A 27657-nucleotide genomic window follows, 5' to 3' on the forward strand; every position below is an offset into this window, starting at 1 on the left:
TTTTAAGATTCTCGGATGATTTATTATTTACATGTAAATCTGACACTCAGTTTGTATCCAGGTTCTTATCAATAACATACAAAAGTGCAATAAATTGCAAAATGTAAGTCATGACTTTCAGTGTTTGTAAAAAGTAAACAATTAGTTGTTATCTCGCCTCATACAACAATCATCTACGCTAATATCATCCAGAATGACTGGTGTTTAGACATTGGCAAGATATGAATGTTTAGTTAAGTAAGGCATCTTATGATCTACATTAATAATCTTTAAAGAGATTTGGCCAATTTGTTTAAACTCAAAACATTGCCATATTCTGCATAAAACAACAACATTGTGTATATAAATGGTCACTGACACCACTATTTCCACTACGAAGCTTTCAAATATGATCTGATGAGAACCTCTTGCATAACATTTACACCAACACATTTGTCCTTCCACAGTGTTTTTTATTGTAAAGGTGGTGGAGGATGGGCCCATCTTGCAGCAACACTGGATTTAAAACAAACCGAGAGAGGAAAACACAAATAAAACGGTTTACAAAACAAAAACGAGATCTGTACAAGTTCACACCTTATCTTAGAAAAATTCAGCAAAGCCCAGGGTCGTGATTGCAGCAGCCACATAAAAGATCGTTCGGGAAGCGAATGGATCGCCCAGTCCTTCCTTAAAGCACTGTGGAACAGAAATGCGGTTGTGCAAGACGAGAGCTGCCCTAAGGCTCTGCCGGTCTGTGTTTGGAGATGACTGCAGAGTTCAAGGGGTTGGAGTTCAGTGTTTGCTCTTCTTGGACTTTTTGTGCGAGCGATGTGGTGATCGGGACGATGACCTCCAGGATTTGTGCTGCGGTGATGGTGATCGGGAGCGTTTGGACTTTCGTGGTGATCGGGATCTCGTTCTGAATGAAAGACAAAATAAAGAGGGTAGGAGATCAATTTTTGTTTGTAGTTTACGGAGCGGTTTAGGTGATCTGTCTGAAAACAGATATTTTCTGTCCTTTTACTATCCCACATAAAATGTATTCAATTTAAGACACAACAAGGTTAGACTCAAAAGTGAGTCAGGGTTCCCACACCTTAGGTAACTTCAAATTCAAGGACCTTTCAAGGACTTTCCAGGTCTGATACCCTCAAATTCAAGGACTAAATGTGGGGACACATTTTAAGTAAGAGCAAGGTTACATCGTGCTACCTTTTAAGATACATTGTTACAGTTCCCTTTTGAGGAAACTCGCGCTGCGTCACTGCGGTGACACTTTGGGGACGCCTCCAGGGCTAAGTGCGTCTGAATGTGTATCAAATTCAACCAATGGTGAGGCATAACAACAAAGACAGGGTGACGCGGGAGCCAGGAAGTAGGGACGTAGGAAATATGGCAAGGGAGACGCAGCGTCTCGTTCCCTTTTCAGGGAACAACAGTTACATACATAACCCGAGACGTTTTCATGTGTCAAACACAACTATGCAAAAAAGCATTTTGGTATGAATTAACATTCGTATACAGAAGATTTAAGCATTTAAAGCGAACAGTTTAGCACGTGTGCTTGAAAAATCAAAAATTTTTATTTTTATGATATTATCCTACACTACACAGGGAATAATATGGATTTTTTTCCCCAGAAAACTTCTTGCATAAAATTATTCAAGCACTTTCAATGACCTGTATCTATGTATGTATATTTTTAAAAACTTCCCAGGGCCTTGAGTTTTTTTCCCCAGATTCACAAACTTTCAGGGATTTCGAGGACCCGTGGGAACCCTCGTGAGTGTTTGTGCGATATCTACATACCTCTCTCTCCTCTCATCTTTGTCTCGACTCCGTCCTCTACTCTTCTCTCTGTCTTCACTCTTTCTACTCTTCTCTTTATCTCGCGTTTTACTTCTTTCCTCTCCTTTATCTCTACGCTCATCTTTTTTGGATCTCTCTTTAGATTTCTGTGACCGTTTGTCTCGCTTCTCTTGGTCGTCCTTGTCAAACTCCTAAATGAAGAGATGGACGGAAACAAAAGGAGATGGTTAGCTGACGTACAGTATACAGAGGCAGTAGTAGTTTACTCGGAGTGATGGGTTTGGTGGTTGAAGATCAGGAAATGTTTACCTTCTGTAGCAGTCGATTTCTGTAGTGCTGAACTTGCTGTTGGAGAGTCATGCCTGATTTTCTTTGTCTCTTACCTGACTCTAATTCATCTTGAAACTTCATTACCTTGACCTGAAATGCACGTATACTCTTTTATCAAGTTTGTCAACAAATATGGCTTGATTGAAATGAGTGCATGGAAGAGTGCGACTTCCTGACCTCCAGTTCTCGGAGGTGTGTCCTTTTGCTTTCAGACAGCTCAAAGTTTTTCAGGGAACTCTTAAACTCCGCCCCCTCGAACCTGCTGGGGCTGTCAGCATCATCGCTGCTCGCGTCAGAGTCGCCTTCGTTCTCCTTCAGGCCGCTGCATGAGCAAGAGAGGATATGAAAGGATGGGATAATTTCTGTTTTAAAACATTTCTGCTGCTCAAAAATCACTGTTTCCAAGCTTATTGAATCAATACCCTTAACAATAACAAAAGTCTAATATAGCTGCAAGCAGCGATGGCGGGCCCTCGCACGTTTTTTTACCGCTACACGGTGCCTCCGAAAAAACGATGCAGGGTGGGCAAGGGCATCAAGTGGGTAAATATCAGTGGACTATTTCATGTTGCTACTGATCCATTTAGGTACTGTAGGTAAAAGAAACCCCACATTTTAGACAAACGGGGGCGCTAGTGAGACACTAAATAGACACACCTTTATCTGACCTTTTTGTCAACACTTAACAGCCGACAACTCTGATGTGTGTGCCAAATTTAAACTTAATCTAAGCACGCCAAGAGCCTTAAATATGCCTGAAATAAAAGTAAAGTTTGACGGGTTGCCATGGGAACAGCGTTCGAGATGTCAAAAATCCTTCGCAATTTAGCATCTACAATGTCTCAGCATCATGTTGACCACTTCTGGTGTCAATAACATTATTTACCTAGAAAGAGTATTTAAAAAAAACATCGCATGCAACTGTAATGCTTAAATAAGCCTTTAAAATGAAAGTAAAATTTGTCGCGTTGCCATAGGAACAACATTCGAGATATCAAAAATCCCTTCGCAATTTATCATCTACAATGTCTCAGCATCATGTTGACCACTTTTGGTGTCAATCGCATGAATATCCTAGAAGGAGTATTTAAAAGTTCACTGCATGAAACTGTAAGGCTTAAATATGCCTTTAAAATGAAAGTAAAGTTTGACCGGTTGCCATGGGAACAGCGTTCGAGATATCAAAAATCCCTTCGCAATTTATCATCTACTATGCCTCAGCATCATGTTGACCACTTTTGGTGTCAATTGCATGATTTTTCTAGAAGGAGTACTTAAAAGAACATTGCCTGGAACTGTCAAAAAAATCCAGCTTTGTAAATGACACACTTCCTGCCGCCTGGTGGTGGCGCTATACCCAGGAGTCACAATAGGCGCATCGATGCGATCGGAATCTTCAGACGAACAAACACCCCGTGTGTCATGACAATAAGATATTTTTTGCCATAGATATTAGACACTTCCTGTTTCTCTGATTTCACCATGACTTTGCCGCTTCGCCATGGCAACACCGTTCGAGATATCAAAAATCCCTTCGCAATTTAGCAAGTCCAATGTCTTGACATCATGATCACCACGTTTGGTGTCATTTGCATGAATCCCCTAGGAGGAGTATTCAAAAGTTCACCGCATGCATTTTTTAAACAATCCAAAATGGCGGACTTCCTGTTGGGCGGAGCTTAAATGTTAGAGGGCGAAAGTTGTTCGGGTCGATGAGATCTATATGTGTATCAACTTTCGTAAATGTGCGTACATGTTTGCCCGATCTGCGCACTCCTGTTTGTTTTTGCATTACAGGGGGCGCTACAGAGCCCCCGTGCCACGCCCGTGTTCCAGCCTTTGCCCGTTCGCAATGACGGACGACTCTGACGTCTGTGCCAAATTTCAAGAGTTTTCGAGTATGTTAAGGCACCCAAAATGCCCAAAAGTGTTAAAAAAAATAAAAATAAATATAGCTGCAAGCAGCGATGGCGGGCCCTCGCACGTTATTTTTCCGCTACACGGTGCGTCCGAGAAAACGATGCACGGTGGGCAAGGGCCTCAAGTGGGTAAATATCAGTGGGCTATTTAATGTTGTTACTGACCCATTTGGGGACTGTAGGTAAAAGAAACCCCACATTTTAGACAAACGGGGGGGGGGGGGGGGCTAGTCAGCCACTAAATAGACACGCCTTTATCTGACCTTTTTGTCAACACTTAACTGCCAACAACTCTGATGTGTGTGCCAAATTTAAAGTTAATCCAAACACGCCAAGAACCTTAAAAAAGCCTTAAATAAAAGTAAAGTTTGACGCGTTGCCATGGGAACAGCGTTCGAGATGTCAAAAATTCCTTCGCAATTTAGCATCTCCAATGTCTCAGCATCATGTTGACCACTTCTGGTGTCAATCGAATGAATATTCTAGAAGGAGTATTTAAAAGTTCACTGCATGGAACTGAAAGGCTTCAATATGCCTTTAAAATGAAAGTAAAGTTTGACACGTTGCCATGGGAACAGCATTCGAGATATCAAAAATCCCTTCGCAATTTATCATCTACAATGTCTCAGCATCATGTTGACCACTTTTGGTGTCAATCGAATGAATATCCTAGAAGGAGTATTTAAAAGAACATCGGATGGAACTGTCAAAAAAAATCCACCTTTGTGACTGACACACTTCCTGGCGCCTGGTGGTGGCGCTATACCCGAGACTCACAATAGGCACATTGATGCGATCGGAATCTTCAGACGAACAAACACCCCGCGTGTCATCACAATAAGACATTTTTTGCCTTAGATATTAGACACTTCCTGTTTCTCTGATTTCGCCATGACTTTGTCGCTTCGCCATGGCAGAACCGTTCGAGATATCAAAAATCCCTTCGCAATTTAGCAAGTACAATGTCTCGACATCATGATCACCACATTTGGTGTCAATCCCATGAATCCCCTAGAAGGAGTATTCAAAAGTTCACCGCATGCATTTTTTAAACAATCCGAAATAGCCGACTTCCTGTTGGGCGGAGCTTAAATGTTAGAGGGCGAAAGTTGTTCGGGTCGATGAGATCTATATGTGTACCAACTCTCGTACATGTGCGTACATTTTTGCCCGATCTGTGCCCCAATGTTTGTTTTTGAATTACAGGGGGCGCTACAGAGCTCCCTTGCCACGCCCGTATTCCAGCCTTTGCATGAGCCTAGTGGCACGCGACTCTGAAGTGTGTGCCAAATTTCAAGACTTTTCGAGTATGTTAAGGCTCCCAAATTAGCACAAGTGTTGAAAAAAATAAAAAAAAAAAAAATAATAAATTCGAGCAAAAACAATAGGGCTTCGCACCTTTCGGTGCAGGCCATTCTGGCCTGCTCCTCGGTGCTCGGGCCCTAAATATAGCTGCAAGCAGCAATGGCGGGCCCTCGCACGTTTTTTTACCGCTACACGGTGCGTCCGAGAAAACGATGCACGGTGGGCAAGGGCATTAAGTGGGTAAAATATCAGTGGGCTATTTAATGTTGTTTCTGAGCCATTTGGGGACTGTAGATAAAAGAAACCCCACATTTTAGACAAACAGGTGCACTAGTGAGCCACTTAAGAGACACGCCTTTATCTGACCTTTTTGTCAACACTTAACAGCCGAAAACTCTGATGTGTGCAGAGATGTATAGTAACGAAGTAGAACTACTTCACTACTGTACTTAAGTACTAATAGGCAGTATCTGTACTCTACTGAAGTATTATTTTTTTCTCCTACTTCCACTTTTACTTCAGTACATATTTTCGATGAGTTTAATACTTTTACAATACATTTTTTATGTGCTGCATAGTTACTCGTTACACTCAAATGTTACGAATCATTCCAAACCTACATTATCACTGCCGGAGCGGTGATACACATTAGAAACACACACAGATTGTGGTCTACTAATAGGAGATAGTGAAGAGCGGACCCCTCCCTCCCTCTCACTCACAAATATGAGCCGCGGTTGTGGACAAATGTGAAGTGAAGAGAGAATCAAAGTGCACGAGAGAGACCGATAGAGAGAGATAATTCGCGAGAAAGGGCGAGTGTGCGCGAAAGAAGGAAACCTAAATACATTGAAACATCTTGTACCTTTACCTATTACCATTACATCGACTAATATTTTATTAATTCTGAATTTTCTATTGCCATATTAGTTAAATTAATCTGAACATTCCTGTCCTTGTACTCCTGCTACAGCCAAAGCAATTGTGAGTGTCCTTTAGCTTAAACATTTAAAATAATATAAACAATAATATATTCAAACTTTTGACTGTTTTCTTTAATAACTACATTACACAATACTTGTACTTTTACTTTCAGTACTTGAGTAGTATATTTTAAAATAAACTACTTGCAATACTTAAGTACAAAACATGTTTAATACTTCAGTACTTCCACTTAAGTGGTGTGCTCACTTTTTTGATAGAGCACTTGTACTTTTACTCAAGTCTGGGTCCCTAGTACTTTATACATCTCTGGATGTGTGTGCCAAATGTAAAGTTCAACTAAGCACGCCAAGAGCCTTAAACATGCCTGAAATGAAAGTAAAGTTTGACACGTTGCCATGGGAACAGCGTTCGAGATGTCAAAAATTCCTTCGCAATTTATCATCTACAATGTCTCGGCATCATGTTGACCACTTCTGGTGTCAATCGCATGAATCCCATACGAGGAGTATTGAAAGGTTCACAGCATGTAACTGTCAGCCTTAAATGTGTGTAAAAATGAAAGTAAAGTTTGATGCATTGCCATGGGAACAGCGTTTGAGATATCATAATCCCTTCGCAATTTATCATCTACAATGTCTCGGCATCATGTTGACCACTTCTCGTGTCAATCGCATGAAAATCCTAGAAGGAGTATTTAAAAGTTAACTGTATGAAAGGCTTAAATATGCCTTTAAAATGAAAGTAAAGTTTGACAGGTTGCCATGGGAACAGCGTTTGAGATATCAAAAATCCCTTCGCAATTTATCATCTACAATGTCTCGGCATCATGTTGACCACTTCTCGTGTAAATCGCATGAAAATCCTAGAAGGAGTATTTAAAAGTTAACTGTATGGAACTGAAAAGCTTAAATATGCCTTTAAAATGAAAGTAAAGTTTGACGCGTTGCCATGGGAACAGCTTTTGAGATATCAAAAATCCCTTCGCAATTTATCATCTACAATGTCTCGGCATCATGGTGACCACTTTTGGTGTCAATCGCATGAAAATCCTAGAAGGAGTATTTAAAAGAACATTGCATGGAACTTTCAAAAAAATCCAGCTTTGTGACTGACACACTTCCTGGCGCCTGTTGGTGGCGCTATACCCGAGACTCACAATAGGCACATCGATGCGATCGGAATCTTCAGACGAACAAACACCCCGCGTGTCATTACAATAAGACATTTTTTGCTTTAGATATTAGACACTTCCTGTTTCTTTGATTTCGCCACAACTTTGTCGGCTCGCCATGGCAGAACCGTTCGAGATATCAAAAATCCCTTCGCAATTTAGCAAGTCCAATGTCTCACCATCATGTTCACCACTTTTGGTGTCAATCGCATGATTCCTCTAGGAGGAGTATTCAAAAGTTCAACCCATGCATTTTTTAAACAATCCAAAATAGCTGACTTCCTGTTGGGCGGAGCTTAAATGTTAGAGGGCGAAAGTTGTTCGGGTCGATGAGATCTATATGTGTACCAACTCTCGTACATGTGCGTAAATTTTTGCCCGATCTGTGCCCCAATGTTTGTTTTTGAATTACAGGGGGCGCTACAGAGCCCCCGTGCCACGCCCGTGTTCCAGCCTTTGGATTTCTGCAATGACGGACGACTCTGACGTCTGTGCCAAATTTCAAGAGTTTTCGAGTATGTTAAGGCACCCAAAATGCCCAAAAGTGTTAAAAAAAATAAAAATAAAAAAAAAAAAAAAAATAATAAATTCGAGCAAAACCAATAGGGCTTCGCACCTTTCGGTGCAGGCCATTCTGGCCTGCTCCTCGGTGCTCGGGCCCTAATAATAAAAAAAATATAGCTGCAAGCAGCAATGGCGGGCCCTCGCACGTTTTTTTACCACTACACGGTGCGTCCGAGAAAACGATGCACGGTGGGCAATGGCATCAAGTGGGTAAAATATCAGTGGGCTATTTAATGTTGTTTCTGAGCCATTTGGGGACTGTAGGTAAAAGAAACCCCACATTTTAGACAAACAGGGGCACTAGTGAGCCACTTAAGAGACACGCCTTTATCTGACCTTTTTGTCAACACTTAACAGCCGAAAACTCTGATGTGTGTGCCAAATTTAAAGTTCAACTAAGCACGCCAAGAGCCTTAAACATGCCTGAAATTAAAGTAAAGTTTGACGCGTTGCCATGGGAACAGCGTTCGAGATGTCAAAAATTCCTTCGCAATTTATCATCTACAATGTCTCACCATCATGTTGACCACTTTTGGTGTCAATCGCAGGAATATTCTAGAAGGAGTATTAAAAAGAACATCGCATGCAACTGTCAAAAAAATCCACCTTTGTGACTGTCACACTTCCTGGCGCCTGGTGGTGGCGCTATACCCGGGAGTCACAATAGGCACATCGATGCGATCGAAAACTTCAGACGAACAAACACCCCGCGTGTCATCACAATAAGACATTTTTTGCCTTAGATATTAGACACTTCCTGTTTCTCTGATTTCGCCATGACTTTGTGGCTTCGCCATGGCAGAACCGTTCGAGATATCAAAAATCCCTTCGCAATTTAGCAAGCACAATGTCTCAACATCATGATCACCACGTTTGGTGTCAATCCCATGTATTCCCTCTGAGGAGTATTCAAAAGTTCACCCCATGCATTTTTTAAACAATCCAAAATGGCCGACTTCCTGTTGGGCGGAGCTAAAAGGTTAGAGTGCGAAAGTTGTTCAGGTCGATGAGATCTATATGTGTACCAACTTTCATGCATGTGCGAACATTTTTACCCGATCTGTGCCCCAATGTTTGTTTTTGCATTACAGGGGGCGCTACAGAGCCCCCATGCCACGCCCGTGTTCCAGCCTTTGCCCAGACCTGATGGCCGACGACTCTGACATCTGTGTCAAATTTCAAGAGTTTTCGAGTATGTTTAGGCACCCAAAGTGCCCAATAGTGTTAAAAAAAAATAATAATAATAATAATAAAAAAAATAATAATCCGAGCAAAAACAATAGGGCTTCGCACCTTTCGGTGCAGGCCATTCTGGCCTGCTCCTCGGTGCTCGGGCCCTAAAAAAAAAAAAAAAAAAAAAAAAAAAAGAATAAATCCGAGCAAAAACAATAGGGCTTCGCACCTTTCGGTGCAGGCCATTCTGGCCTGCTCCTCGGTGCTCGGGCCCTAATTAGATTATGAAGAGTTCAGGGTGGTTAGGAAGATGCACTTAAAACTGAATTATCCTCCTATCATTTAATTTAAAACATCTGACAGTTTCTTACCTTGAATTCAGCTCAGTGTCCGAGTCATTTTTTGCTGAGAAAGATACAAACAGTTTATTAGGATTTAATAGCTTAAAGGTATGTTCTAAGCTACATTATCTATTGACTAATCTTATATGTGACCCTGGACCACAAAACTAGTCATAAGAGTCAATGAGTTGAATACATAGGCTTTCTATTAATGTAGATTTGTTAGGATAGGACAATATTTGGCCAAGATACAACAACAAAATATTGAGAAAATCGCCTTTTAAGTTGTCCAAATGAAGTCCTTAATAAAACATTACTAATAATACATTCATTTCTGATATATTTATGGTAGGAAATTTACAAAATATCTTCATGGAACATGAGCTTTACGTCATATCCTAATGATTTTTGAGGTGGCGCTTGACTTGAAGGGGTGTTCATAAGACTGATATGACACCTTCATAATCATGACATGACACGTGTCATGAACATGAAGAAGATGTTATGCACGCTTATGACAACTGTCATTAAGTGTTATTTGTTCAATTATGTCATTTTTAATGCAAAAATGCCATTGTTTGAGATGTCTTTGTTATGATAACTTGACATTACCAAAAGACAACATAATTGACCACTTTTTACCAGTGATACATATTGAATGTGTCAACAAAATGTCACTAAGTGTTAACACTCTGTCAAATAGTTTTATAACAGCACCATGAATATTTTACAGTTAAGAATGTTTTCAAAGTTCCTCCAGGTGTTTAAGAAAAAAACAATTATCCAATATGTTAAAATTGATAAAATTATATATATATATATATATATATATATATATATCATTTGAAAACCCATTCACCTAAAATTAAATGAAAACATTACAAGAATGTGTTAAGAATTGCGGTTTTGGGTCCATATTACTGGAAAATAGTTAATTACATTAAATTAATGCATTAAATGGTTTTGTTTTTTCTTCTATGTTGGAAAATTTCAGAACCCCCTGTGTGTATTGTGCACTTACATAAAGTTAAGTATAATCTTTTGACGTGTCTGTTGCATTTTGTTGAAGATGTAGCGGATGATTTTCTTGATTGAACCTCCTTTTCCACTTTTAAAAAAAAATGCAATTGCGCAACACTCCTGATTGACAACTAGGAGGACCAATAGTCTTCATGATCCACCCGGAAAAAGAAAATCCTCCGCAATACCTTTAAGCTATTTAAAATGATTTGAAATATTATTAACACTTATCGACATTTTAATGACAAGTTCAATTTGTACCACTGTAGTTGAGGTCAAGAAAAATATTCATGATGCTGTTATAAAACTGTGTGTCAAACAGTAATAACACTTAATGACATTTAAATGACAGTTTAATGTAATGTTAACCCATAAAGCTAGGTAGCTTCTTAAGTTTGATAATTATTCTGCTATGTTATGTTTATGACAGATTTATGACAAGTTATGATGTATTGGTTTATGTCAAGTTGTCATAACAAAGACATCTCAAACAATGTCATCTTTGCTTTAAAAATGAACAAATGACACATAATGACAATTGTCATAAATGTGCAAAAAATCTCCTTCATGTGCATTAAACGTGTCATGTCGTGCTTATGAAAGTGTCATGTCAGTCTTATGAACACCCCTTCAAGTAAAGTGGTACCATTTTTGGCATAAAAATTATAATTCTGACCCATACAATTTATTGTTGGCTATTGCATCAAATATACTGATGTGATTTATGACTGGTTTTGTGGTCCGGGGACACATATGTGATAACTGCTATCATAAATGAGGTAGCAGCTCATCAGATCTCTTTTTTTATATTGTACCTGATGACTCCGAGTCGTCCACCTTCTCCCATTTGGACAAAGCAACGCTGGGTAAAGTCTTATCTGAGCCATCATCCACTGGGTCAAACACACAAAACAAAGTATGTAATGTACACTGCAAAAAATTATTTTCTCACTTAGTATTTTAGTCTTGTTTTCAGTACAATTATCTTAAAATTATTAAATCCACATGGATTTTCTTAAAGGGGACATTCCATGAAAATCAGACTTTTTTCATGTTTAAGTGCTATAATCGGGTCCCCAGTGCTTCTACCAACCCAGAAAACATGAAAAATAGCAACCCTGTAACTTTGTTTTGGTAAGGCTCTCTCTGCAAGCATGTGAATAAATAGGTCATGCGGATTTCGCTCCCCCCATGACGTAGGTAAGGGCTCCAATTATAATGATACCGCCCCTTCAACTGCGCTATCCAACCATGAAGCTACCTCGAGTGAGAGTGACCGAGAGAAAGTATGACTGACAGCATGATGCGTTTGTATTTCCTCAAACACAAACAGGAGCCTACAATCTTATAACTTGTAGTTTTAATAATATTTCTAAAGATTGAATTAACGTTCTAAAGGATTAACCTGCAAGAGAGAGAGCGAGTGAGTGAGAGAGAGCGAGTAAACGAACGAGAGAGAGAGAGAGCAACGCGACGGTTCGCTTTCAAGTAAGTTATGTTGTTTAATATGTTTCTCTGAAGTTTATATAAATGAACACGAGGATTAATGCACTGCACGAGACAGAGTGAGTGAACAACGCGTATTCACTATCATACACAATAAGTAAATATGTTGTTTAATGTTTCTCTGAAGTTTCAAATGAATACGAGGAGTAACAAGATAGATGAGAGACTGACAGAAACGCGAATGTGTTCAATCACAATAAACTTAAACATGTCATGTGATCTGTTTCTCTAAAGTTTAAGCATTAAACGTGTTGTTTTATTACAAATCATTTAAATGTGCTCATGTGGTTTGGTCAAAAAGTAAACTTCTGAGTGTTTGTGGAAGTGTAATTTATTGTAACATGTTGAAAATCATTGTGCCTGTTTAAAACACTGGCAGCATATGAGACCTAAAAGTCTTTATTTTTATTTCACAATGTTCCCCATCTGCTGATAAACATGTATTTAGTATGCATAAAACAGATGATTGACTTTTTAAACTTGTTCAAATATATAATGCTTAACATCGCTCACTAACTTCTTTCGTGAGAGAATCTTCCTCGATGCTCTGTCATGTCTACAGCGTGAGCGCTTGAGACTCCGCCCACCTGAGCAGCTCGTTTGGATTTAAAGGGATACACACAAAAACGGTGCATTTCTGCTCAGACCCATAAAGTGCCTTTTTTAACATGCCACAATAAATTACCTATGTGGTATTTTGAGCTAAAACTTCACATAATATACTCTGGGGACATCAAAGATTTATTTAATATCTTAAAAACGTCTTGTGGAATGTCCCCTTTAATGAGCAAAATGACCCAAGAAAATAAGCCTAGTTTTTAGGCAAAATATATCAAATTTAAGTGAATTTGTGCTTAAAACAAGCAAAAAAAAATATCTGGCAATGGGTCGGAGCCGATGGTGTAGTGGGCAGCGCTACGACATGTGGTGCTTTCGCACTTTCGGCGACCCGAGTTCGATTTATTTGCCGATTCCATACCCCTCTCTCCTCCCTGTACTTTCCTGTCCTCTCCTCACCCACTGTTCAAATAAAGGCAAAATGGCCAAAAAAATAAAAAAAACAAAAATATATTTCTTGAAATAAGCTTTTAAAAAAAATAGTTAACTTATTTTTAAAAAAAATTCTCACCCCATTGGCAGATATTTTTGCTTGTTCTAGACTTATTTTCTTAGATCATTTTGCTCATTAAGAGAAAGTATATTAATTTAAGATTTTTTTTATATTTCTACTGAAAACAAGACAAAAAGGCTTAGTAAGAAAGTCATTTTTTGTAGTGTATGTGTAAAGTGTAAACACATTACAGTGTTCTGATAGTAATTTAAATACAATATTGCATGCGCAGTCAATGTTTTCAAGGTAAACACTTATATAGCAATAACTAATTACTAAAAGCACTGTAAAGACATGGTGAACACACTATTACGTACATGGCACGCCATCAATATCATCTATTGGGTTTCCCAGGGGAACACCGTCAATGTCGTCAACCGGTACACCATCTAAAGAGGCTGGGTCCCAGGTTAAAGGTGACCCATCAAGGTCATCGAGGGGAACCCCATCAATTTCACTTCTTTCTAGAGGAACACCATCTAACGGTGCCCCATCAAGATCTGGAGATGCAGGCGATGGAAAGAAAATAAACAACAATAATAACAACCATAGCATGCTATACAGATTAGTGCTGCACAATTAATCGCATCGCAATGGCAGCCTGTGCGGTTATATGACAGCAAAATGTTGAAATTATATTAAATAAATAAATGTGTGGACTTGATAACACAAACTTTCTGATAACAGTTTGATGATTTTCATGCTGTTTAAAAAAAGAAAGAAAAACGAACAAAAAGACAGTGCACGTGTGGCATGCACGTGTGTGGTGTGCGTCGTCACTTATACCAGAGCGAAGATGGATGCTGAGGAGGTTGACAGTGATCTGGTAGCAAAAAAGAAACTCTATGTCTGTTGTATGGCGGTATTTTGGATTTAGGATTACTGACACTGAGCAGTTGCTACATCACGTGGCAATACGAAAACATTTCTAGTTTTACAAATACACATTTTAGCTAAACTGTGTGTGGATTTTCCTTAAAACCCATAAAGTTGACTCATGATACCTCATGATTTAGTATAATCGCAATCGCACATCGCAATATTAGCACCAATAATGTGTAAAAAAATTGGGTAAAAAAATTACCCAAATCGTGCAGCCCTAATACAGATCAACCTGTCCAATACTAAAGTGTATAAAATATTGTTTTTTTGTGCCCAGTCTCTGTCTTTTTCAATATGGCAATATGCCAGATATCACCTGAATCATGTAAAAGCCAATGACTGGAGCTTTACTGTTATTAATTGATTAACTGTGCAGTATAAATGGATTTTTGTCAATTTCTCATAGGTCACCTCTGGCTTTTCAATCACTTCCTCTCCAGGTTTGATGATCCCTAGGAATATATTCTGCAGTTGGATCAGAAAAGAATCTGGATAAATTGCCCAGTCCTCCCACGCACGGAAACACACCATGATCCTTTGCTGCAGAAACCAAGAGAGAGTTAAAAGAGAAAAGTGTGGAGGCGGAGGGTCTCGCCAGGGGAAGAGTACAGAGCGGATAAAGAGCTGGAACAGGCTGTGTTCACTTCTCACCTTAAACTGCTCTGCCTGGAGTCTGGCCTGGATGTTCCGATATGTTTCACTGATGTCTCCAAATATCTCAGGCAGTTTTGTCTCAAAACTGTTACACAGAAGGACAAAAAAGCTTATTATAAAACGGCTCGTTCTGGTTCTTCATTCTGATTGGTTAAAAAGCGTTCTAAGCCGTGATAAAATACCACGGTAAACCCACGGTTCAGACCGCATCACAAGTATCATTGCGCCACTGTTGCTGTGTACTGATTTATGAAAATAAACACCACAGTCTTTAATCATTTTTTTATTTTTCTACATTTGCACAATTATGGCGATATCCAGATAAATGTCAATAAATAAAACATTTCGTTAATAAAGAGAAAACGTTCTCTGAAGTTTTTTTTGTCTTATTGATATTTCCGCTATTATCCACAAGATGGCAATCTTACCCAACTTAAACACTGAGGCATTCACTCGACACAACAGCGTTGTGGTGGATTTAGCGTGACGTGTGTTTTGATCAGGCTCTGAATCTGATCTCTTACAAAGTTCTTCACAAAAATGGAATTATCTCCGCATTTAGCTGAAAATTTGAGCTTCGCGTCGTGCCTAACAACGCCCCTTAGCTGTTATAAAATGCACTGTTAACCCACTGCTTCTTGGGGTTTATTGCTTTATTCAATTACAAATAGACATGATAGATCAGACCTATTATACATTAATGCTGTACAACTGTTACACCTTAAATATAAAGAAGTGTTGAACAGTCCGAATGACTTACAATTTGCGGTAATATGACGCATTGGCAACCTTGGCGCAGGAGTTGTAGAGGATGTCAGATATGAGGTATAGTCTGGCAATCTGTGAAATAAAAAGGAGTGAACATTCACAAAGACTATAAAATAAAACAATGTACAGTACTGTGCAAACGTCTTAGGCCACCATGCCAGAATTAGATTTGTTGTTTTTGCAATGTTATAGTGATCATATATAATTATTTCTCAGTTTCTTTAAAAGATCATCCAGAAAATACAGTAAATGTGTATATAGTATTAAAAACTGTATAAGAATGTAAACTGATGTGTCAAGTTTTTAGGATAAACTCCCCTTACACTTGAGCAATAGCAGGAAACTGCAGGATCTCTTAAACCTAAATGAAATTAAATCCTAATTTCTAATTTTAAAGAAAATAGTCTTTTTACTTCATTCTGCTCAAAAACCCTCAAGATGTGTTTAGTGCCAAGAGAGGTCACACACTAAACACAGACAATGCCTAAAGACGACATTTAGTCCTGAAAATTAATTTTTTTTGTACATATTTCCTGTATTTTGTGTTTTTTATCTTAATAAATAAATTGAAAAATAAATATGGATGAACATTAAAGCTTCTAAAACAACAAGTCTGGTAGTGGTGACCTAAGACTTTTACACAGTACTGTATATCAAGATGGTATAGTGGTATTATTTATAAATAGTGGAATGGAAAGTGTAACTCTTAATATTCCCGCTCCACTAATGAAAAGCTCCTCTTCTAGAATAAAGGCTACATCCGAAATCGTCCGTTTATGTTCGTTTGTTCCACGAAAGCCATTTGTGTATGTTGTTACTGTTGAATGCATCTATATTTTCACATCTTACTTTTTACACCTTTTGACTGATTTCTAGCGGGAAATTAGTATTGCAGTTTTCAAATATGCGATTAGTTATCACAAAGGAGCTCTCTGTTTATATTTTAAACAGAATTCCGTCACGCTGCCTATTAAGGATGTCCGAATGTGCTTCCCAAATCTGCCTTTATCCTGCAGAAAACAGCTGCCTTTCAGCAGTTTTCAGACGCATCCAAAGAGTCATGATGCACCTGGATGGGACTTGGTCTTCAAATAACTGTCCGGGCACTGCAAATATGGCAGCTGAGTGAAGTGACTTATGAATTTGTTTCCCAAATTTGTATTTCCAATGTGTTGCAGCTACGTCTGTATTATTGTAAATGTGTGAGAATGTAATAATGTATACCTTCTTTTGTAGTGGTGTGTGTGGTATGGACAGAGACTCTGTGATGCAGGAGACAACCTCCTCGGCAGCCTCTGCTCTCTCCAGACAAAACAGCATGGCATCACCGATCTCCTCTTTGCGAGGAGTCAACCCTCTCAGCAGAGCTTCTAACTTTTCTCTGTGTCTGATGCAAAACAAACATATGTTAAACATGTCTTTACATTACAACTATATATTTAAAGGGGATATTTCACAAGAAATAAATCTTTGGTGTCTCCAGAGTATGCATGTGAAGTTTTAACTCAAAATATCATATAGATAATTTATTACAATCTTTTAAAATTGCCACTTTGTGAGCGTGAGCAACAATGTGCCATTTTGGGTGTGTCCTTTTAAATGCAAATGAGCTGAACTCTGCACTAAATGGCAGTGCCGTGGTTGGATAGTGCAGATTAAAGAGCTGTATTATCCCCTTCTGACATCACAGGGGAGCCAAAATTAAATGACCTATTTTTTCATATGCTTGCAGAGAATGGTTTATCTAAACTAAGTTACTGGGTTGATCTTATTCACATTTTCCAAGTTGATAGAAGCACTGGGGACCCAATTATAGCACTTAAACATGAAAAAAAGTCAGATTTTCCTGACATGTCCCCTTTAATACAAAAGCAGCTGCTTACTCCGCCTTCAGCTGGCCTTTCTTTGGCTCTTCTTCTTGAATAGGGAAAGAGTTCTCTTCTGCTTCCTCATCGCCATGGAGATACGGGGTGAGGACGGGAGGCTTCCACATGGAGCCGCCCCTAAACATTCTAAAAGATGAAGTTCTCCATTTATTTGGGCTCTCTCCCTGAAAAGACAGCAACATTTTTAATGGTACACAGGTATACACACATGGAATATATAATATTTAAGAAAAGAGGGATTATTTACCTGCAAAATGGAGTATAGCTTCCATCGGTAGTACACGTGCTCCTGACTCTTGTTTTCAAACAAAAACCTGTAACATTAACCTAACATTCAATACACAAATGGCATTCAGAAGCTTTGTGAAATATACTGAATATAAAATGCAAAGTGGAAACTTTATGAATCTCGGTCGGTAGGTAACTATACAGATTTCGTCCCACACGACCCCTGCATGCCTGTTTTGTAAACAATTTGGCTAATGTATTTTTATTAACAGCTACTATACGGTACGGACCAGTCAGGACTGTCGATTAATTGTCCACAATTTCTTTTTCATTCTTAAAGGAAAACACCACCGTTTTCAATATTTTACTATGTTCTTACCTCAACTTAGATTAATGAATACATACCTATCTTTATTCAATGTGTGCACTTAATCTTTGTACAGTGCATTGTGAATGTGTTAGCATTTAGCCTAGCCCCATTCATTCCATAGGATCCAAACAGGGATGAATTTAGAAGCCACCAAATACTTCCATGTTTTCCCTATTTAAAGACATGAGTTACATGAGTAGTTACACGAGTAAGTATACTGTATACTGTATGGCGGAAGAGCACTTAGTTTGCAGCACTTCGACCTTGGTGCGCAGTAACATCATCACTCCTGACTACTCCCCCATTTCGCTCAAACTTCCGTCAATATTACTGTGCCTGAGGTCGAAGTGCTGCAAATTAAGTGCTCTTCCGCCGTACAATATAGTTCTCATTTTTATCCACTTAAAAATTGCCACGTTTTATTTTGTGCCACCATACTTACTCGTGTAACTACTCATGTAACAGTCTTTAATTAGGGAAAACATGGAAGTGTTTGGTGCCTTCTAAATTAATCCCTGTTTGTATCCTAAGGAATGAATGGGGCTAGACTAAATGCTAACACATTCACAACGCACTGTACAAAGTTTAAGTGCACACATTGAATAAAGATAGGTATGTATTAATTAGTCTAAGTTGAGGTAAGAACACAGTAAAATATTGAAAAACTATAAGTTATATATTTCAGCAAAAGTGCTTTAAATGGTGTACAGAGCACCATATGTGCACAGGAGGTAGATCTGGCAAAGTTGCAGCTTCATTTCATCTCCTGGCTGGCTGGCATACATTCAGATGGTTTTTGGCAACAAAAAAAAAATTATAAACGCTGCATATCTGTTAATTTTCTCATAGCAGAAACTGCAAAACAGTAATACCATTCTGCGGAGCCAGATCTACTTACTACCAGTATAACAGAAGACAATATCACAAACTTCAAACAAAAACCTAAAGTCAGCGTTGTTCTTCTCCTGGTTCATGATCATGGCCTCAAACATGGGTCCCTCTCTCACCACAAACTCAATCATTCTGTGTATCAGGGACAGCAGGTTCCTATCAGCCACAAAAGAGGCGGATGAAAATCAATAAGGGCTTCTTGACTTCTTCCACTTGTCTCCATCACTCCATACATTCCCAATCTTACCATGTCAGTTCTATCTGTTTCCTCTTTTTCACTTTCACTGTCTGGCAGACTGAAACTTTTGAATTTCTGTCCACTCAAATTAAAGATAGCCTTTTGATGTTATCACAGCCTTACGAGAGCGTTTAGGGAGTGTTTTAATAAAATGCTAAAAAGGCCACAGTGTGATGAATTAGCAATTTTTTAAACATGTCCTCTATATTTTCACAGTGGCAATGACTGGGTATGAATTGGTGTAGATTTTTTTAAGCCCCAAGATTAGTAGCAAAACATAATCTAAAAGACCATGATTTATTATCCTGGTTACAACCATGAAAATCAGTTGTATGACAGTACTTTAGTTTTCCGATGATCTAACCATTGTGATTTAGGTGTCAAATTTGTGTGAGTGTGTGTAAGTGTGTGTGTTTCGGTAGCAATGGTGTTTTAATAAATGGACAGAGATTGTGTACCTTTCTGGGGGGATTACCACTGTCACTACGGCCTCGGACAGAGTCTGTTCATGACGCCAAACCAAATGATGAAGATACAAAAATACAGTGAGTTTATATTTAAACAGACTGCAGAATATATCATGATTAATATCATCAGCACCAGCTAAACCTCTGGAAACATACTTCGCAAACAAAAGTGCATATCACCGCAAGTTCGGCTCTGTATGAGGGGCATTCTGTGTACATTTAGACTATTGTTTCTCAACCAGGGGGCTGGGGCCTTCCAGTGGGGCCTTAATAGATTTCCAAGGGGGCCATAAGATGAACATTAAAATGAGATAAAACCATCAAAAAGCTATATATTTCTAATTGTTTGGTTATTTTTGTAATGAATATACATTTGTCTAAGTGCTAGAATATTTTATTTGGTAGAAATAGAGTGGGGGGGTTTCAAATATAGTTTTGGGCAATAGGGGGGCCTTGAAGTAAAACAGGTTGAGAACCACTGATTTAAACACACCGTTTCTTTCAAACTGTCTGGCTTCAGTGTATGTTAGGTCAAGCGCTTTTTTACCCATTTAAATCTTTTACATTGGGGATGAGGCTGCCATTGCAGGAGTGTTAATGGACAGCTTTTAGCTGAAGCCAGACTGGTTTGTCGGAATAAGATGTATCTTGTTACCCAGAATGCCCCTCAATTTACAATTGACTAAATTTACTGCAATGTTTCTGTACCGTTTCCTGATATAATCGTCTTGTGATGTCTTGTCTGGTACAAGATACAGACACTATTTGAATTAGCCAAGTCTAAATTGTTTCCACAAGAAAACAAAACAGTTTTAAAAGTAATTTTCCAAACAATGAAACAATGTTGGTACACTAACTGCCCAGCTGATGGACCTCTCCATCACATTTTTTATGTACAGGTGCTGGTCATACAATTAGAATATCATCAGAAAGTTGATTTATTTCACCAATTCCATCCAAAAAGTGAAACCCGTATATTATATTCATTCATTACACAGAGACTGATATACAGTATTTAAAATGTTTACTTCTTTCAACCTTGACAACCACAACCGACAACTGACAAGGAAAATCCCAAATTCAGCATCTCAGAAAATCCGAACATTGTGAAAAGGTATAATATTAAAGACACCTAGTGCCGCACTCGAATCAGCTAATTAACCCAAAACACCTTCAAAAGGCCTTTAAATGGTCTCTCAGTCTACTTCTGTAGGCTGCACAATCATGGGGAAGTCTGCTGACTTGACAGTTGTTCAAAAGACGACCACTGACACCTTGAACAAGATGGGCAAGACACAAAAGGTCATTGCAAAAGAGGCTCTGTGTCCAAGCACATTAATAGAAAGGCGAAGGGAAGGAAAAGATGTGGTAGAAAAAAATGTACAAGCAATAAGGATAACTGCACCGTGGAGAGGATTGTGTAACAAAACCCATTAAAAAAAAGAGTGGAGTGCAGCTGGAGGCAGTGCGTCAAGAACCACTACGCACAGACGTATGCAAGACCTGGGTTTCAGCTGTCGCACAAGCCACTCTTAAACAACAGACAGCGTCAGAAGCGTCTCGTCCTTCAAAAAGGACTGGACTGCTGCTGAGTTTTCTAACTTTATGTTCTCTGATGAAAGTAAATTTTGCATTTCCTTTGAAAATCAGGGTCCCAGAGTCTGGAGGAAAAGAAGAGAGGCACACAATCCACGTTGCTTGATGTCCAGTGTAAAGTTTCCACTGTCAGTGATGGTTTGGGGTGCCATGTCATCTGCTGGTGTTGGTCCACTGTGTTTTCTGAGGTCTACGGTCAATGCAGCCGAAGTTTTAGAGCACATCATGCTACCTGCTGCTGACCAACTTTTATAGAGATTTCATTTTCCAACAGGACTTGGCAGCTGCACACAGTGCTAACGCTACCAGTACCTGGTTTAAGGACCATGGTATCCCTGTTCTTAATTGGCCAGCAAACTTGCCTGACCTTAACCCCATAGAAAATCTATGGAGTATTGTGAAGAGGAAGATGCGATATGTCAGACCCAACAATTATTAGCCTGGGGGCTAATTCTGGCATATTCATATGGCTGAAAAGCTATTATGTTTCTTAATATGTATTGTCCCTTTTAAATAAAATTAAATTAAATTAAATTAAATTAAACAATGCAGAAGAGCTGAAGGCCACTATCAGAGCAACCTCTCAAACACCTGAGCAGTGCCACAGACTGATCGACTCACATTGCTGCAGTAATTTAGGCAAAAGTAGCCCCAACTAAGTATTGAGTGCTGTACATGCTCATACTTTTCATGTTCATACTTTTCAGTTGGCCAAGATTTTTAAAAATCCTTTCTTTGTATTGGTCTTAAGTAATATTCAAATTTTCTGAGACACTGAATTTGGGATTTTTTATATAATCATCAAAATTAAAAGAAATAAACATTTGAAACATATCAGTCTGTGTGCAACGAATGAATACAGTATACAAGTTTCACATTTTGAATGGAATTAGTGAAATAAATCAACTTTTTGATGATATTCTAATTATAAGACCAGCACCTGTACGTATATCTATATAATAGCGATGCCCCAAATTTCCAGCTAAAAATAAAAAACGGCCGAAAATATAAACAAATATAAAACAAATGGAACGTAAAACCATTTAGCTAAAAAAAACTATTTTTGTTGCATCACTACTATATATTACTACTATACTAATTTATTATAGGGCTGCACAATAAATTGCATGTGAGTGTCATGCGCATCTAGTCACCAAAGCCGGTTCCCTGACTAGTAGAAAATCGCGATCACCTGCTTTCAAATTAAGTGGCATTTACTACACAGAGCCCTAGTTCAGTGAAAAGCTAGGCAATATCCCATTCATTATCACAGGCGAATTACTATTTATCAAGGAACCGGCTTTAATGACGAAATGGGCATGACAATCCCATGCAATTTATCGTGCAGCCCTATATAACTCTAGTATGAAAGGGAAAAAATGTATTAATTAAAATCCAGTTATAATATGCAGAGACTATTAATTCTTAAATCTTAATTCAGAGCTTTGATATATCAAATCTCTCAGTATAATATTGTTCCTCTTCATTTATTTACCACAAAGTGTTCTTTATGGTTTAATCATGTTTTAAGCTTCCTTTAATTTCATGACAAAACCTTTAAATTCTTGACTTGCACTTTACTCTACAACCTAAATTACATGCGCGTTTACCTTGTAAAAATCGTCTTCCGAGCGGCTGCGTGGCTTGGTAAAGTCATTCCTGAAGCGGTCTCTGGGTTGGGCATTGAATGGCAGCCCAGAGGGTGGAGGGGGGGCAGTGGTCTTCAGCACCCCGATGGGAGTGTAAAGAGGCTGCGGGGGAATGCGTACTGCCTTACCCCAACCCAGCTTCATTTCAAAACCCATTATTGTCTTACCTGCAAAACATAAAGACAATAGCACAGCATATAAGGATCACAAGACCTGAATTGCCTAGACAACGTGTGTGTGATTTTTGCTCATGACTGATGACTAATTGGGATATTTTACCGTCCAGGGCGGCCAAAGCTCGTTCCGCATCTCTTCGTGTCATGAAAGCAACAAAACCGCGGTTGGTGACCCTCGTTCTCTCTTCTTCCGTGCGAGGCCACATAATCTTAACGCTGGCGAGAGGGCCGTATTTCCCAAACTCTTTACAGAGCATCTCCTCTGTCATCTAATGAGACACACACAGGCCTGTGGCATTACTTTGACCACTTGTATTGGAGCATATAAACACATACAGTTCTTATGCTCATTTAGTGAAAACTGAAAAAAACTATGCCGTGATAATTTTAAACATTGCAACAGTGATTAAAATGAGTGGTTCCTCGATAAACACCATTTTAGGCAATTTCACAATACATTATTTTTTTATTTTAATGAAATATTAAACCCAGACAAAAGTGCATATGACATGTTTTCTTGTAAATTAGCTTTTTTTATAAGGCTCTTATGTTTAGGTTCAGTAATTTCACTTTATTGGCAAAGGAAAAGGTTATTAGTCAGTAATTGAACGATGCGTACCTTGGGCTATAGTATGATCCAATCACCAATCTCTTCTTACCTTGGGGTTGATGCAGCCAATATACAGGTTTGTTGTGTTTGGCACTGCAGGGTCATCATCAAATACTACAAAGAAAAAATGTTAAGTTCATTTATTTTTCACTAAATCTTTAAAGTGAATTCTGCTTGTCAGACATACTTGATCGTCGCGTCAGGGGCAAATCCACATCAGGAAACACTCCTCCAGAGTCTCCTTTCTTCCTTTTATGTCTCTCTTCTCTTTCCTCTTGTATTCTGAATAATACATTCAAAAAAGTCAAAACTCTCTCTGGCCCTGTCTACAACTGGTATTAAGATGCGTTTTGGTTAAAAGTGGACAAAGAAGATGGATTAAAACATCAAGACCTGTATGCATGAAAAATCTTTTAATGGAGTTGCTCCTAGTGACAAAATTCGGGTTAAATGCAAAGGTCACGTTTTGAGTATACGTTGTACACTTTCCCTTTTGCGTCCGATGAAACCGTAAAGTACAAGTAATTTTAAGTACAGTAACATATTCAGCAAGAATACGGACCCAGGAATGTGTCTTTCTCATCCACTTGTGATACAATCTACCAAAACACATCTTAATACCAAGTGTAAACAGAGTTTAAGCTCACTTTTATAATGCTCTTTAGATATAAAAAGCAAACCCATGAAAGAAACACTGACTGTTTAAGCTCCTCTTTAAAAAGCTCCAGATTACTCTTCTTTTTCTCTTCCACTTTCTTTTTAGAGGCCTACGATCAAAGAAAATGTGTAAGATTTACAGCATGTCATTTACAAAAGTTTTAATTGTGCAACTAGGTATATCATTCAACACACTTTAATCGTGATGTAATATAAATAATACTCATAAGATTATGTTAAGTTACTTCTGACCCCCTCTTACCTTTCACTCCACATAGGATATTAAACTCACTTGATTACAGTAGACAGAAAATCACTTACAGATTTTTTACTGTCTGCAGACGACACATGTGAGGCATTGTGAGATGGAGAAGTGAATTTAGTGGCAGGTCTGTACAGTTTGCTTTTCTTCACCTCTGCGGCTTCTTCCTCTGAGAAAAAAAGAAAGAGATTAAGAACAAAAATGCTCATGTAGCTCAAATGCAAGAACACTGCATTAGCACATCATGGGTTTGATTCCAGAGAACACACATACTGATGTAAAAAATTGATAGCATGAATGCACATGTAAGTCACTTTGAATAAAAGCGTTCCCCCAATATGCATACAATGTATAAACAAACAAAATTGAAAACATTATAGCTCCTGTTTCTCCATATTTCTTTAAGCTTGGCAAGCAATTCAAAGAAAAAAATAAACTCAAAATATTCGAACAAAAAAAATCATTTATTTGAGAATTAAATCAGAAAATTCAAAAACTCACCTTTAGTTGCATTTACAATGCCACCTCGTACAAAGGTCTTCACACCACTTTTGTCACTAGTGTCAAATGAAGCTAAAAATTCCTCAAATACTTCAGCAGCTTTCTCCTCCTCCTAAACAGTGAAAGGGACAGATGTTGTATTATTTAGCCCAAAAACAGACAATAATGAAACAATCCTATCGATCAAATAACCTGCTTAAAATTACCATAGTACAAAAGTACCATATAAAAATTTGAGAAAAATATCTATCACAATATCAATCACCTGTCTCGTGTCATGTTATTATATATAGTCATGTTATTATATATAGTAATTTTTCCATTAATGTTTTTTAAAATAAGCACTATTACTTTCACTTATTCCACAGGGCTGTGGAATGCTTTATTCTGATTGTTTCAGAAATGTTTAGTATGCATTATTTTTCAACATATGTCTTTGTTACCACTAGAGCGATGTCTGTGGTAACCGTGGCATAAACAGAATAATTAATTTCGATCCTTTGAATTAATTGAAATTAATGCACACCTGTGGTGTAACACTGCATTACCACCTTGGGTGTGCATTTTTTTCTTTGAACAATTCAACGGCCCGTTGTCAATTACTCCTTACATTTCAGATGCTGAATATTTTTATTCTGCTGAATACAGTCAAAGTCTTTTGAAGGAAGTCGCATCACCCCGCCATCATATATGCGATGCCTCCACGTCTTGTAAGAACGCGCAGGATTACGATTGATGATTAGGGCTGGGCAAAAGATATATATTTTTCGATTAATCGTTTTTTTACATGGTCGATTCAAAATTGATTCTTAAAGCCCACAAATCGATTTTTTCCCCCATATTTATTTCCGCAAACATTGAACGTAAGATTAACGTTAATCTAATTACTAGTCTTCTCCACCAGATGTCACCCTCTTTTTTCCTTGCGTGATGTTACGAAGGAGCGAGAGGCGAGCCTGTCGTTCATTCATTCAGTCTTTATTCTAATATATTCTAATATAATCTATATTCATTAAGTTAAATCGAAAATCGATGTATAAAAATCGGCCGAGAATCGAAATCGAACCGACTTGATAGCTTGTGAATCGAAATCGAATCCATCTGGAACATCTGAAATGATACCCAGGCCTATTGACGATTAGCTCCTTTCACTGCCAGGCGGGACAAGAGCGCCCATTCTGACTGTTGCAATCTCCCCCATTCATATCAATATTAGTGACGCATCTTGTCAATATTAAATATCGTTGGTACAGTACAGTTTGTAATGCTAAGATACAATGCACAGAAAGTGTTGACAGAAACCTTTTTCTTGATTTCCTCTTGCTCTCTTTTTGTTAGTGTCCTCTTCACTGCCACAGATTTTCCTTTTTTGTCTGCCATGTCAACTCTGAAAAACAACAGAAGTGTATTATTACTTAACAGCTGAAGAAGCTGCACATCTGTAAATGTAATAAGATAAAAATTAACTATTAAAACGCCACGTTTCTCCAGCACTAGTATAAATACTTGGGCGACGTTATAAGCACTATCAAACACTATCTCTGTTGCGACAACGGTTTATTTAAGATATAGTTCATCCAAAAAGAAAATTCTGTCATTATTTACTCCCCCTCAAGTTGTTACGAGCCTTTATAAATTGCTTTGGTCTGCTGAACACAAATAAAGATATTCTTAAGAATGTTTGTAATCAAGCTCATCTGGGGCACCATTGACTTCCATAGTAGGAGAAAATAATACTATGGAAGTGAATGGTGCCCCAGATCTGTTTAGTTATTATTAACAATCTTCAAAATATCTTCATTTGTGCAGAAAAAATACATTTTTAAAGGTTTATAACATTTTAGGGCGAGTAAAGAATGACATAACTTTAATATTTCAGTGAACTATCCCTTTAATGCCAAGGATGCTTATATACTGTAAATACTGTAAACCCGTCTGGTGTCAGTGATGATTTATGTCACAAAAAAGTACACAGAATGCCTTATATTTGGCATTTTATAAGCATTAAGATAATATTTTAGCAGTCATGAAATTGATGGTGGTAACGTTAGTCGAATCCCATGTCCTCCATAGTACCATGTCGTCAAAACCTACTGAGCTACCTACCCACTCAGAATTTCTGTTTTTATCAAAGGCTCCGATAATCCACTAAAAAGCTGTCTAGGTAGGCTGCTCCCCAGGTTTGGAGGCACAGCCTGTGAGTGCAAGTTAGCGTATAGGGCTAACACCTCTAGTCCTCCTCCTGCAAACCCCAGTCACCCTTTTGCTCCCAACTGCATAAACGCTGCCGGAGGACGTATGCAATGCAAAATACGACCAATGCACATCTATAATAAATTAATATAGCGACTTACACAGGTCTTGCGTTGAGAAATAAAACCGTTCGTTTGTTGTTAATCCGCCATTTTGAATTTACTAGAAATGGAAATAGCGGAAAAATTACGTCACATGACGAACACCAATTAGAGCTCAAAACGTCACATTCTGCGACAGCAGCGGTTTTTTGAGGTAGCTTTCTTGCTATCCTCCCACCATCCAATATTTAACATAAGTGTAAAATATTTTTGTAACGTTTGTGTTATAAAAATCATCTTTAATATGAAATCTGATCGATTATATGAGCTCTGCTGAAAAACAGTGCGATGA

General features: G+C 38.3%; 1 protein-coding gene across 2 annotated transcripts; it reads right to left on the reverse strand.

The window, feature by feature from the left end:
• On the reverse strand, positions 1-27507 carry LOC129440400 (U2 snRNP-associated SURP motif-containing protein). Of its 2 annotated transcripts, none has more exons than XM_055199739.2 (24): positions 27366-27507; positions 26314-26398; positions 25012-25123; positions 24570-24679; positions 24291-24358; positions 23779-23873; positions 23641-23705; positions 23085-23250; positions 22767-22972; positions 19552-19595; positions 18907-19011; positions 17614-17680; positions 17364-17530; positions 16705-16867; positions 15473-15552; positions 14710-14797; positions 14470-14598; positions 13494-13689; positions 11375-11452; positions 9570-9603; positions 2299-2443; positions 2101-2211; positions 1792-1982; positions 1-901 (listed from the first exon to the last, which is right to left on the reverse strand). In XM_055199739.2, the coding sequence occupies exons 2-24, from the start codon at positions 26389-26391 to the stop codon at positions 775-777; spliced, it is 2625 nt and encodes an 874-aa protein (XP_055055714.2). In that variant the 5' UTR covers positions 26392-26398; positions 27366-27507; the 3' UTR covers positions 1-774. The 2 variants fall into 2 exon arrangements, with proteins under 2 accessions (XP_055055714.2, XP_055055715.2); XM_055199740.2 differs by lacking the exon at positions 27366-27507 and adding an exon at positions 27118-27338.
• Positions 27508-27657: the final 150 nt, after the last annotated feature.

Source organism: Misgurnus anguillicaudatus, chromosome 22 (assembly GCF_027580225.2).
Source record: "Misgurnus anguillicaudatus chromosome 22, ASM2758022v2, whole genome shotgun sequence".
Classification (NCBI taxonomy): domain Eukaryota; kingdom Metazoa; phylum Chordata; class Actinopteri; order Cypriniformes; family Cobitidae; genus Misgurnus; species Misgurnus anguillicaudatus.

Coding starts and splice junctions, on each gene's coding strand:
- LOC129440400 (XM_055199739.2), bottom strand. CDS start 26,391: ATGGCAGACAAAAAAGGAAAATCTGTGGCAGTGAAGAGGACACTAACA. Junction 24,359..24,569: donor CTGCAGACAGTAAAAAATCT/GTAAGTGATTTT, acceptor CTTTGATCGTAG/GCCTCTAAAAAGAAAGTGGA. Junction 23,706..23,778: donor GCCCCTGACGCGACGATCAA/GTATGTCTGACA, acceptor TTTTCTTTGTAG/TATTTGATGATGACCCTGCA.